We start from the raw sequence: 11,355 nt of genomic DNA, 5'->3' as shown, positions 1-11,355 counted from the left end.
GGCATTGTGAGCTACCATTATTGCTTGAAAATATTCCTAGGGCAAGCAGAAAATAGGCGTTTTCAATGGGAGATAACATGTGTTGAATGCATTTGTAAGCAATAAAATTTGTGATAAGTTTTCTGATATTGGATATTCCCATTTGATATCAGGCTTTTGTTCTTGATTAGAGTGATTGATTTGATGATTGATTTGTCTTGATTCGAAATCTACTATTTGGTATTCGCACACCCCTACTATTAAAGCTCTGTTGACTTTACCATTTATTTATAAAGTGACACTTTTTTATTATCAGTCTACTAAAGGTGAGTTGACACATGACTCTCAAAATTTGCCCCAAAAGAATGTCAACCTGAATTCTAATTCTAAATGTTCTAGTATATGCTGAAGAACACAGAAGGCAGCAAGTGACACAGTGAACTGATGAGTGAAAACATTACAAGGGATGTTGCAGGTGACTGCCTGACATTTCTCTGTAGAGCCCGAGGCACTTGGTGCTCACATGACCACTGTTTCACCACTTGCCAAACTAAGGCAGAATTTTCAGAAATGGTATGTGAAGATGTTTTTCACGACATTGATAAATAAAGTGACGAAGTGTGAAAAATAACCCCTTACGTAGCTTATTAGTGAAGGAATCAGTAATCACTACCTTAGACCAGGTTTGAAAGCAAAGGCTTTGTAGTGGTAAATTTATCTACTTTGGCATCTTATCGCTGGTAGCAATAAGTTCAGAGAATTTTTTCAGTTTCTTATTTGTATATTAGTACCGCTCCTTTCTTTCTTTTTGGTATCAAAACATTTGACCCGTCACATGAAAGTGTCTTGCTGTGTGCATGTTTTAGGAGGATTTCTATACATCTGAAGGACCAGTGGCCCACATGATACTATCAAGCAACAACAGAAGTATTTCGGTACAACTTGTAGAGTTTCTAAACAGGCTCGGCAGCAATGTGCCTGATGGACTGGTTCATCTAGCTGCGCAGGAACAAATGGTAAGTTAAATGTGCTATAGTATTGCATATGTTATGCAGGCCATATATTTATTTGTTGTAAAATGTTGGTCCCTCTGCGGACCTTCAGTGAATGTAAATGAAAAAAAAAAAGTTCTATTTATTTATTTATTTATTTATTTATTTGTTTATTTATTCTACCCTCAAGGTACGGTTGTGCATTGCAGAGGGGAGGGACAAGGTAAATACAGAGGCAAATCACAATAGTTGATGATAGAAAAAAAAATTGTAGTACAAAGGAGCAAAAACTTTCGAAGGAAGCGTCGAAGCTAAATACGTGGAAGTCAATAATAAAAAGAACAAGGAAAAATAAAGAAAAATAAGGAAGGAAGGCAACAATATGGGCAAAAAAAAACATAGCAATACATGGTATACAAATAATAAGAATGGTAAATAGGAACTTGTAAGCGTGGCAAAAATACATGACGTAACAAAAAAAGGAAGGAAAGAAAGAAGGAAAAGAACTTATCATATAAAAATACAAGCCATAACTTAAAATTATGACTTAAGAACAGTTATTATACAGAACAAGCAACTGCAACATTAATTTATAACATGAAACTTTGAAGTGTGGTTTTAAAGTTATTGGTGTCAGTTATGCTTGTAAGTAATGCGGGTAAGTTATTCCAATCTTTGCTCGTTTGGGGAAGAAATTAATATTAAAAGCCGACGGTGTTGCAGTGCGGAATGTTTACCTTTTGGCAGTGGTCAATGTGAGATTAAATGTATGGTGGCAGTTGAACAAGGATAGAACGTAAATATGCATTGTGGTAGCAGATTTTATGAAAGAGACATATGTGAGATAGTTTTCTACGGGTTGATAACAGCGGGAGGTGTCGGAGAGCTTTCATGTTAGTGACACTCGCAGTTCTTTGGTAGTTGGTGAGAATGAAACGGGCTGAGCGATTCTGTATTGCCTCTAGAGATTGTATGAGGGTGTCATGACCAGGGTCCCATACTGATGATGCATACTCTAGCTGTGGACGCATATAAATATACTTTAAACCTAACTTCAACTCATTAGTAATTATATATAAAGTGAGTTCTTCACATCAAAGATCTTAAAAACTTATTTTTGTGTTATTCTTCATTTATGAGAAACACATGAAAGGTTAACACTAGTATCTTTATGGCACAAGGTAACTTGAGGTGAGAGTTTTCGACTAGTAGATTTAATTTTTGTGACTAGATACTATTGAAGCTGGCTTGCTCAATAAATGAAACATGGTAACTTCATCCTGTTGGCAAATTATGCCAGTCTAGTAGCACAGCTAGTGATGCACATGTCAGGACTACATTTTGGTTAAACTCTGACTGCCAACCACTGTGTTACTTTCATCCTTACATAACTTACCTTTATTTGATAAGTTCTTTCAATACAGACTCCACCTGTTCCTGTATATAATAATGGCAAAAAATTTAAAAATTTCATTTGTGGACATTCTCTACATCAGAAACAGCCACTTATCTATGAAAAGTCAACTGATAAGTGTTTAGCCAGAATTACAGGGATGTGGAAATTTCTGAAAAATTGCCAGTAGTGAGCTCCACTGCATGACACAAGTGTATATGTGTGTAAGAAAAGATTTATGTACATGTGTGTAAGAACAGAGTCTACCTATTGAGTGACATCACCTGAGTCAATTTAAAATTGAAACAGTGCTTTTGAAGGGGCTTGATATAGAGAATTCATGGGAAAAAAGGCCAAAGTGCCAGTGGCTCCGTGGCATGAGTTTTAGAGGTTCTTCATGCAGCTGAGTGATGTCATGCCTGTTACAAGCCACTAATTTGCTGTAATAGACATTCTGCAAATCATCACAATGAGACTTCAACTCAGCTATCCAGTGAACTATCCTAACGCGCATGTTACTTTCCTTTTGGTTTCGCAATTAGTACAGACATACTGAAACATTTTCCATTAGCACACCAGCAGACCCAAACAAAGAAAGACTATTTGCTTAGCCTTCTACTACAATAACATTGCTAATGACTTCTAATGCATATTTCAACGAGCGTAAATCTGCAGATAAACAATACCCAAAGCAAAGTGGCTCTAAAACCACTTTATTAGCTGGTAGGCAGCAATAATTTATAAAGCTGATATTTTCAGACAGTTATCCTGTTCGAATCCTTTGTGTTTCTTCTGTAATAACATAGCAACTGATGAAAACATTCAGGAAGAATGAGAGCTGCTGAAACCTGGGCAAGATGCTGCCATTGATAAACCTGCACTTTTTGTCATATATGAGCTGTATCATTGACATGTGCCATGTCAGAATAAGTCGAATTTCATTATAACTAAGTTTCATATCTGACATGAAAATACCTTTGTTATATCCAATATTTCTTATAAGCATATATTCATTACGTACTGATATTTGAGGGAAAACCTTTAGATTTACTTCATTTATGTATATGATAACTTGTTATGGTTTGTGTTCGTTGTATCAAAGTACAGCTCAGCTTAAAGGACAACTCTGTAGCTTTATTAGACTGTTTTCAAGTTGTGATGACTGTAGACTCTTTCCGAATTCGCAAGTATCACAGTTTGGAACAACCTCGCTAATGGAGTAGTGCCTGCTCCTGGTGTTCCTTCATCCCTCAAGAAATTTTTTAGTAATCTGTTTCTGATACCACAGAATCTTGTTAATACGAACTCTAAGGACACTGGAAATTTATTCAAATATAATGGAGTTCAAACTAAGGTGAGCACCTTTAAATATAGTGTCCAATCAATGATGTGGTACAGTGCACAAAATAAAAACTGCCACTGGGCTCGAATTGAAAAACTCTTATCTCTCCTCCATCAGCACGTGACATGTGCCGGAAGAACCCTAGGTTTTGTATAGAGTCCAAGTGTGATAAGATCGTACCTTGCATGTCATTTAAGTATGGTGGCTTGATACGTGCTGTCCTCTTGCATGCCCAATGTTGGAGATGATGTGATCGAGCGTGCTCTAGGGGAGAGAGGGGGGGGGGGGAAATATGTGAGCTTGTACAGCAGCATGATCAAGTGTGCGCTAGGAGGGGGCATAGATGAGCATGCAGTACAGCTCTTCCTGATCCTTTTAAGTTGCATGGGAAAGGAGGGTGCATGCTCCTCTGCTTGCTCTGGTTCGCTCTTGGCTTCCTGTGTGTCATTTCTTGTCATTTTTACAGCATGCTTGCTCTGGTTCGCTCTTGGCTTCCTGTGTGTCATTTCTTGTCATTTTTACAGCATGCAACATTACAGTAGCTAGCGACTCATCGAACCTTTGCCTTTGGCTCGGATTTGTCTGAAAAAGCGGTCCATGGGAGAGAGAAATTTTATTCCAAATAACCGTGGTGAAGTTTTAGCATTCGAATTTGCCAGAGTTCTTTTCTTTTTCTGTTCAGAGACATAGGACATTGCTGAGACCAACAGACTAGTTCGAATCATCCATCTATTTTAATTAAGAGATTTCAAATTATCAAGATTTCGCTGTATATGTGTTTGTATGTATTGCACTGGTATAAACTTCCTCCCTTGAGCTGAATTATGAAACATACCATCTAAAACAATCTAAAAGCAAAGAAACATACCAACAGAACCTATTTCATAATAAGTGTTAATGTTGATATCATCAACAGTGAAGCAATGTACGAAAACACTATTGCCAATGCCGAAATGCCTTGTGTATGAGGTGTGTAGGCAGCCAGGCTCCTCTATTGTGCTTCCCTCTTGACGCACTGCATGCACTAGCACTACGTTGGATTTGTCAAGGGCTGGCTGGATGTGGTCCTTGGAGGTGCTGTGTTCATCCCTTGTCCGTGTTTATTTTGCACTGTTTTTCACTGATGGATTCATACCATCTAGTTCACATTGACACCCTTTTAAGTCAGAAATCTTATATAAACTTGTGTTTCTTCATTTTTTTCTTATTTATTTTAAGTGCGCCCGTCCTGTCTGCTTCTAGTCTCTCTCTGTGTCACTTTGCGCTACAATCCAAGAATATGTTGCCATACCAACTCGCCCTACTTTCTATCCTTTTGCATCAGCCACTTCTTGGCCAGTCCCCAGTCCTGGGTATGGGCCCCAAAGTGTGAAAATCATAATCATCATCAACATGTGGCAATAATCTGAAATGGTTGATGTTGGCATGATATCAAGTTTTTTAAAACCTCCTCGCACTTCATACCATTCTACCACCCGCTTCTTGGCCAACTTCCAGGGGAGTTCAGGGTATGCGTAATTGTTTAGAAACCATCATCATTATGGCCAACACGTAGACATACTTCTTGGTGGATCCTTTGTTGTGGGTATGTGTCATAGTATGCCAATCATCATCATCATCAATGCACGGTGATCATCTCAAAGAGCTAGTGGGTGTTGGCAGATATGTAGCACCTGCTCCTTGACCAATCCTCCATTGCAGGTATGTGCCATAGTGTGGAAATCACCATCATAATCAACACGCGAACACGCTTCTTGGCAAGTTCCCCCTTATGGATATGTGCCATAGTCCGGAAATTATAACCATGATGAACACACACGGAGATCATCCGAAAGAGTTAGTTGGCACTGGCACAATATGTAACATTGGCTTCTTAGCCAACCCGTCATTGCGGGTATGCGCCATTGTATGGAAATCATCATCATCAACATGCGGACAGGCTTCGTGGCCAGTCCACCATACATATGGGAATCATAATCATCACTATGCAGCAATCATCTTAAAGAGCTGCTTGATGTTGACACGAGAGAGTACAGGTAGTTGTGGCCTAATGGTTGAGCACCGGGCTGCTATGCTGGGGGCCGAGGTTTGAATCCCCGCCACTGAACACACTTTTTTTTTTTTAAAGTGAATGTGAATCTACTCAGTGAGAACCTAACCAGTGACCAAATGACCCTGGCGAAACTATGGAGTCGTAGGCAAAGAAAGCTTCGCTTTAAGAAAGAGAGGGGGAAGGGGCGGGGGGATGAGAAGCTAGTGATGTAAATATGATGTGATCCCTTGGCTCTGATATGGGAGAAGGCAGGGAAGAAATGTCTCCTGTGGATGCTAGTCGAGGCAAAAGGAGAGAGCTTTGACAGCAAAACTTGCCTTCTGGCAGCATGGTAATGCAATATTACAATTTTTAAATGCGTAATCATTTCTACACTTTCCCAACGAGAAAACCGTCCGTCTGTACTGTAAGACGACCTTTGAGATAGCGCCTGTAGCAGCGAGCAAATTCACCTTTGCGCTGCCTCTCGCTTCAGTGCCAACAAAGCAGCGAGAACACAGTGCTCATGGAGCTCTCAGCACACGCCTCACTCTGCCACTTTTGCAGATCACTTTCAAGGTACGGGCCCGTGCATCTGTATTCAACACTAAGTAAGTGGTGAGAACATAGCATGTGAAGCTGTGAGCAGTCAGCACTCCTTGTCGGCATCACAGATTGCGTTAAGGTGGGGCCCGCATGGTGGTGCCATACGAAACCACCGCCTGAGTACGTTTGGTCATGGTTCATAATGGTTCAACGTAGACGAATAAGGTGCTAAAGAGTGACAAGGGCTTATAATGATGGAACGTCATCAGCACACCTGGCGCCGCCACCTGCAGTACTTTACTTGCTTCATCAATGCTCCTTGTGCTGCCATTGGCACCAATTCGTGTCGCCACTGCGTTGTTGTTAGTACTAGCCTGATGAAGTTTCATAACATTGATAATGACACAGGGCTGTATGGAAATGAGCAAGTGGCACAATGCTTACACATAATTGGACAACTCCAAAAGGAGTCTTTGTGTGAATTTTTCCTATCTCTAATAATGAACGAATTTGAAAAATTTTTTCTGTTTAAACACTCCCTAAACAGCACCCGAAAACTTCTCGTGTATAACCAAATTTTTAATGGGGCCTGGAGAGGGGCTTTTCAAAGGCCAACTGCAAGGAAATCTCACTTTGGCTAAATTGGTAAAAAATGAGTACTGCTAAAACAACATTGGCAAAGCTGTAAGGCTGATAATTGTGTAGTATTTTTATCAGTAGCCTTCTAAGCAGACGACACATGCATTTCATGGTTGGTGGGTACGACGTAAGTCCCAGCACGACACCTCTGATGTTTTCCTGTGCACCATGCTAAGCTACGTAGAATCTCAGAGATCATACCAAAGAGCTGCGCAATCTTAGTTGTGTGTTACTTCCAGTGAGTAGTAATGATGACATTTTTTTTGCCAGTTCTGGGATGAAGAACTTCCACTTTTGCACCCTTTTTGTGGCACGCTCACTCATATTTAAAACGTAAAATCTTGCATCAAGGCAGCTCTGTATCTACACTATCTGAAACTAGGCTTCTTATGAGGCACAAAATTTTTCAGTTGACCTTTTGAAGGAATCCTGAACCACCCCTCGGGCCTGGTGAAAATAACATAGTTCACGGGTAGCATACGCTGCTGTGAACATTTCAGCCAGGTTTTGCTGTTATACGTGGTGCGTGGAGCTTGCAAGAGGAGCGTGAAGTCGCCTTTCTCTCAAACGCTGTCTTTTCAACAGAAGGCCCTGTCCTCACTCTCTTCTAGACGCACTATTTTGTCATCAGACGCACTGTTTCGTCATTCCCTTAGATGGCTGCTATTGGCCGACAGCTGACATCAAGCTGCGATCGGCTGCATGGCGTAGATACCGTGGCTGCCATGGGGTGCCGCCATGGGTCCACTGGCTAAGCGCACTGCGGCTCGCTGAGGACAACTGCATTTGACTTATGTTTAGTGCGCACCAAAGGCAGAAGTCGTGGCATCTACGTGAATGTCCAAAATGAAATTTGAATGGCGTGCCACAGTGACATTTAGAAGGCAAAGCTTTGTGTGCATGCCCCACTGTGCCATAGCCTTCGCAGTGTAAGGCATTGAAGAAGGAATGGGAGCACAGTGGAGGCCGTGTTTGATTGCCAATAACTCCACTACTTCTGAATGCATTGAGGTACTTTTTGCTGCAAAGTACTTCTGAAATAGCCTATTCTCACTTCAAATGCCTTTTTCCACTTTCATAAAAAGTGTTTGAGGGCCCCTTTAATAGGTAGTCTAACATGCCACCTGCAGTTTCCTTGTGTTCACACTAACTTGAATCCTTTCCTATTTCAGAGAGTCTCGTCTAGCACTGAGCTGCCATTGTGCCCCAATCTCAAAACCATCGGCCGTTGTGAAAGACAGTCAGGAGAGAATCGCTGTTCATACCGACATCAGATTCTGCCTGGGGCAGACCATTCACCAAGTTGGTCTCACCTGCCCTGTCAGGGCAATGTTCGGATTGCAATAATGAAAGTTACAAGTGCTTCACATTTTTATGCACAGATTCTGCAGCAGTGGGATGTACCATCTGCATCAACAAATGGTAAGGTATATTTCCAAACACTTTGAGCTATTGTTAGATGTGAAAAATTTCATTGGCACATTTCAGTTTCGGAAGTTTATAAAAATGATTTCACCTGTAGAGATATGTTTGAGTTTATGCACATACTCAGTGTGTGAGGTATTTGAGAACACATGACGGCTTCATGAATAGCAAAATATTTCAAAGAATAAAAATATTCATTCTGAAATTCTTACATTGTGTTTTTGTTGTTGTTTTCTAGGTGTGTTCACTAAAATTATCTTTAAACTGAGTTATTGACTGAATTCGGCTTCGATAATGGCTGCAAGCTCAGATCAGATAGAATGTGTTGATGTTGGGCAGTTGTTCCATAATAGCAGTCCTTGGTGAGTTTTGTTGGTCACCTTCTCAGTAAGGCTATTCATACAAAGCAGCATAGAAGGTTTACATTGGAAACTAGGATGCCAGGTTGCTGATGATGTGGCTGCGGAAGTTCAAAGGCGTAGCCACTCTTGGGTCATGGAGGCCTTCTGGGAGCCAGCAAATCCACTTGGGAGTATCGCCTGACAACATTGTGCACAGAAAGGTTGGCTGTTGAAGCTGCCACTTGATGCTGCTCCACATTGGTCATAATTGGCTTTTCAGGGTTCTCACCCACCATGGTCTCACCAAATGCTTTTCACAATTTGTGTTGTGTTACACAAAGGTGCATTAAGCATTCATTTTAAAGCAAAGCTTTCTAGCTGAACCCTTCCGTACTTTGGCTCTGATCTCTACGAAATTATGCAGTGAAACAACAGTACTTAAGTATCTTCAGCGCAGCAAATGTACAGCTTGGAATGCATAATTCCTGTATTAAAGCGATGCAGTCTGTGTCTTCATTCTCGATGTTTGGCTCATCTGCTTGGTTGGCTTCTTGTCGAGCAATACTACGAATAAAAGTTTAAATCATGATCACTACTTGTATTGCATTTATTGGCACCTATAAAGCATATTATTTGTCCAAAACAAGTTTATATGTAAACTATTTGTATTGCTTCAAATGGGGCCCATAAAGCATTGTATTTGTCTCATACAGCATTGTACTACCACAATACAGGACTGGCAAAGATCTTTATGGGACCTGTACTCTTTGCTATGGGACATGTACGTCCTGCCTATGGGACATGTAGCCTTTCCCATTGGACCTATATATTTCGTATAGGACCAATAGAGATTTCTATTGGAACTTTCCCTAGGAACGACAGTGCTACACTGCGACCTACAGGGAGCCGAGAAACCTTGACGTCTCAGTAAACACAAGACATGTCTGCGTGTTTTCATCTATGCAACTGCCAGTGCTCAGCGTTGCAAGCTGTATCATTGTAGATATGTGCGAGGTGACACGGTACAGCTTTATAGTTTATGTATTCCAGTTTTTCTTTCTTTATTTCAATTATTATTTCCTGAATGTAGCAGCCACGATTGGCCTAGTAGCTTCTTTGGATATCGTATGTAATGTATTTTGGCGGGCATGATGTGCAAATATATGTGCTTCTTAACACGAGAGCATTAAGGGCCCCGTGTCGCAGAAAATCTGGCATTGGCGTCCCGCGTCGACCGTTGTTTCAGCAAAAATAATTCCAAATGATGCATACCCAACCATGCAGGCCCTCCACGTAGCGCAAAGATGTTAGTGGACTAATTGAATTTCTCAAAGTAAAATAAGTCAGAATAATCGTAAAGTATGACTTGCAAACAACCTACAGACGTAATAGCATCGGATTGTAATTTGAATTCAGAGGCAGACAGACAGACAGACAGACAGACAGAGAACTTTAATTAGGTCTTGACGTACTTTACCGCTCATGGCGGTAGAGCAGCGGGCCGCTCCCACATCGGGACGGGTAGGCGGAGAAAAAAGAATTCTTTTACATGGAAACTCGAACACAAACCCCTTTTCCAGCATTTCTTCCATTCATATACCGGCCACGGAGACAGAGATGTGCATGCTGGCGCACCGGTGCGCGCAAATCTCGGCGGGCACCAAGCAGTGCACCCAGCTCCTTGCAGCGCCTCCAGATGACGCTCGCCTTCACTGCATTGTAGGGAGCCCACATGCAAGTGCTGCACAGCGCTTGCATGTAGGCTCTCTATTGCATTGCAACCCATGCAAGAGGCTGCGTTTCTATCAGAAAGTTCACCTTCGTGCATAACGTTTGCCGCCAGTTGATAACATCGCATTTGTAAACATTGCGTTTGTTGTAAACATTGCGGTTACATAAGCTGCAGTTGCTGGGAAGCATGAGAAGCAGTCAAGGATGTTTGAATGCTATCGAGTTCCACTCTTAAACGCGAAGCTTAAGCCTCCTCCAACGTTTTGTTCCTAGTTGTTATATTTTATTTGTATTGTTTAAGGTATATGGCGGCTCTATGTCTATTGTGCTTAGTATCTTTTTTTCTCGTGCAAGATGATTGTAATTAGTTTTGAAAACATCTGCACTTTGTCTTATCAAGACTTGTAAATTAAGAACTTGCTTCACGTTGTTCTGCGTAGAAAAAAGGAATAAACTTTGCCTTAGTTCAGTGTTAATTTAAAAAAAATATGTGTTGCTCTGCTATCGCAAACACCAGAGACTAGTAGAGCTGGGGGAAGGCCAGTAACGTAGTGCCAAACCGCACACTTAGTCTAACTTTTTCTGGGCTTCCCTCAGCTCTACTGGCATCTGATGTTTGCGATAGCAGAGCCACGCTTAAACATATTTTTTTTTTTTTTTTGCACTGCGAGAAAGAGGACCGCTGAAGCAAGCGTGTGGGTTTTTATGTGAGGGCAATGACGTCACACCACCTGTGTCCCTGCCGTGCCACTCCTCCCCCGCTAGGCTACACCCACCCTCGCCGCATCACTATGCTGCGCGATGCGATTTTTATACTCCGCTTTCACTCTCTCTCAGCTCTCTCTGCCCCAACTCAGCTAAGCTACGAACGTCAAGAAAAACCCAGCGAGGTTCTAACACCTCCACTCTAAAAGTGTGGTAGAAAGAGCGCTAGC

At 41.5% G+C, this 11,355-nt stretch overlaps 1 protein-coding gene across 3 annotated transcripts in view; it reads left to right on the top strand.

Annotated features, from left to right (window-relative positions):
* LOC142571930 (uncharacterized) overlaps window positions 1–11,355 on the top strand; it is a 107,939-nt gene that overhangs the window by 63,347 nt on the left and 33,237 nt on the right. For all 3 annotated transcript variants that reach the window (XM_075680657.1, XM_075680658.1, XM_075680656.1), the window contains 2 exons: window positions 846–995; window positions 8,096–8,345. In XM_075680657.1, coding sequence (XP_075536772.1) covers window positions 846–995; window positions 8,096–8,345 — 400 coding nt within the window. The remainder of the gene's footprint in view (window positions 1–845; window positions 996–8,095; window positions 8,346–11,355) is intronic.

This window comes from Dermacentor variabilis, chromosome 2 (genome assembly GCF_050947875.1).
Source record: "Dermacentor variabilis isolate Ectoservices chromosome 2, ASM5094787v1, whole genome shotgun sequence".
NCBI classification, from domain to species: Eukaryota; Metazoa; Arthropoda; class Arachnida; order Ixodida; family Ixodidae; genus Dermacentor; species Dermacentor variabilis.
This window is presented reverse-complemented; position numbering and strand designations above follow the sequence as displayed.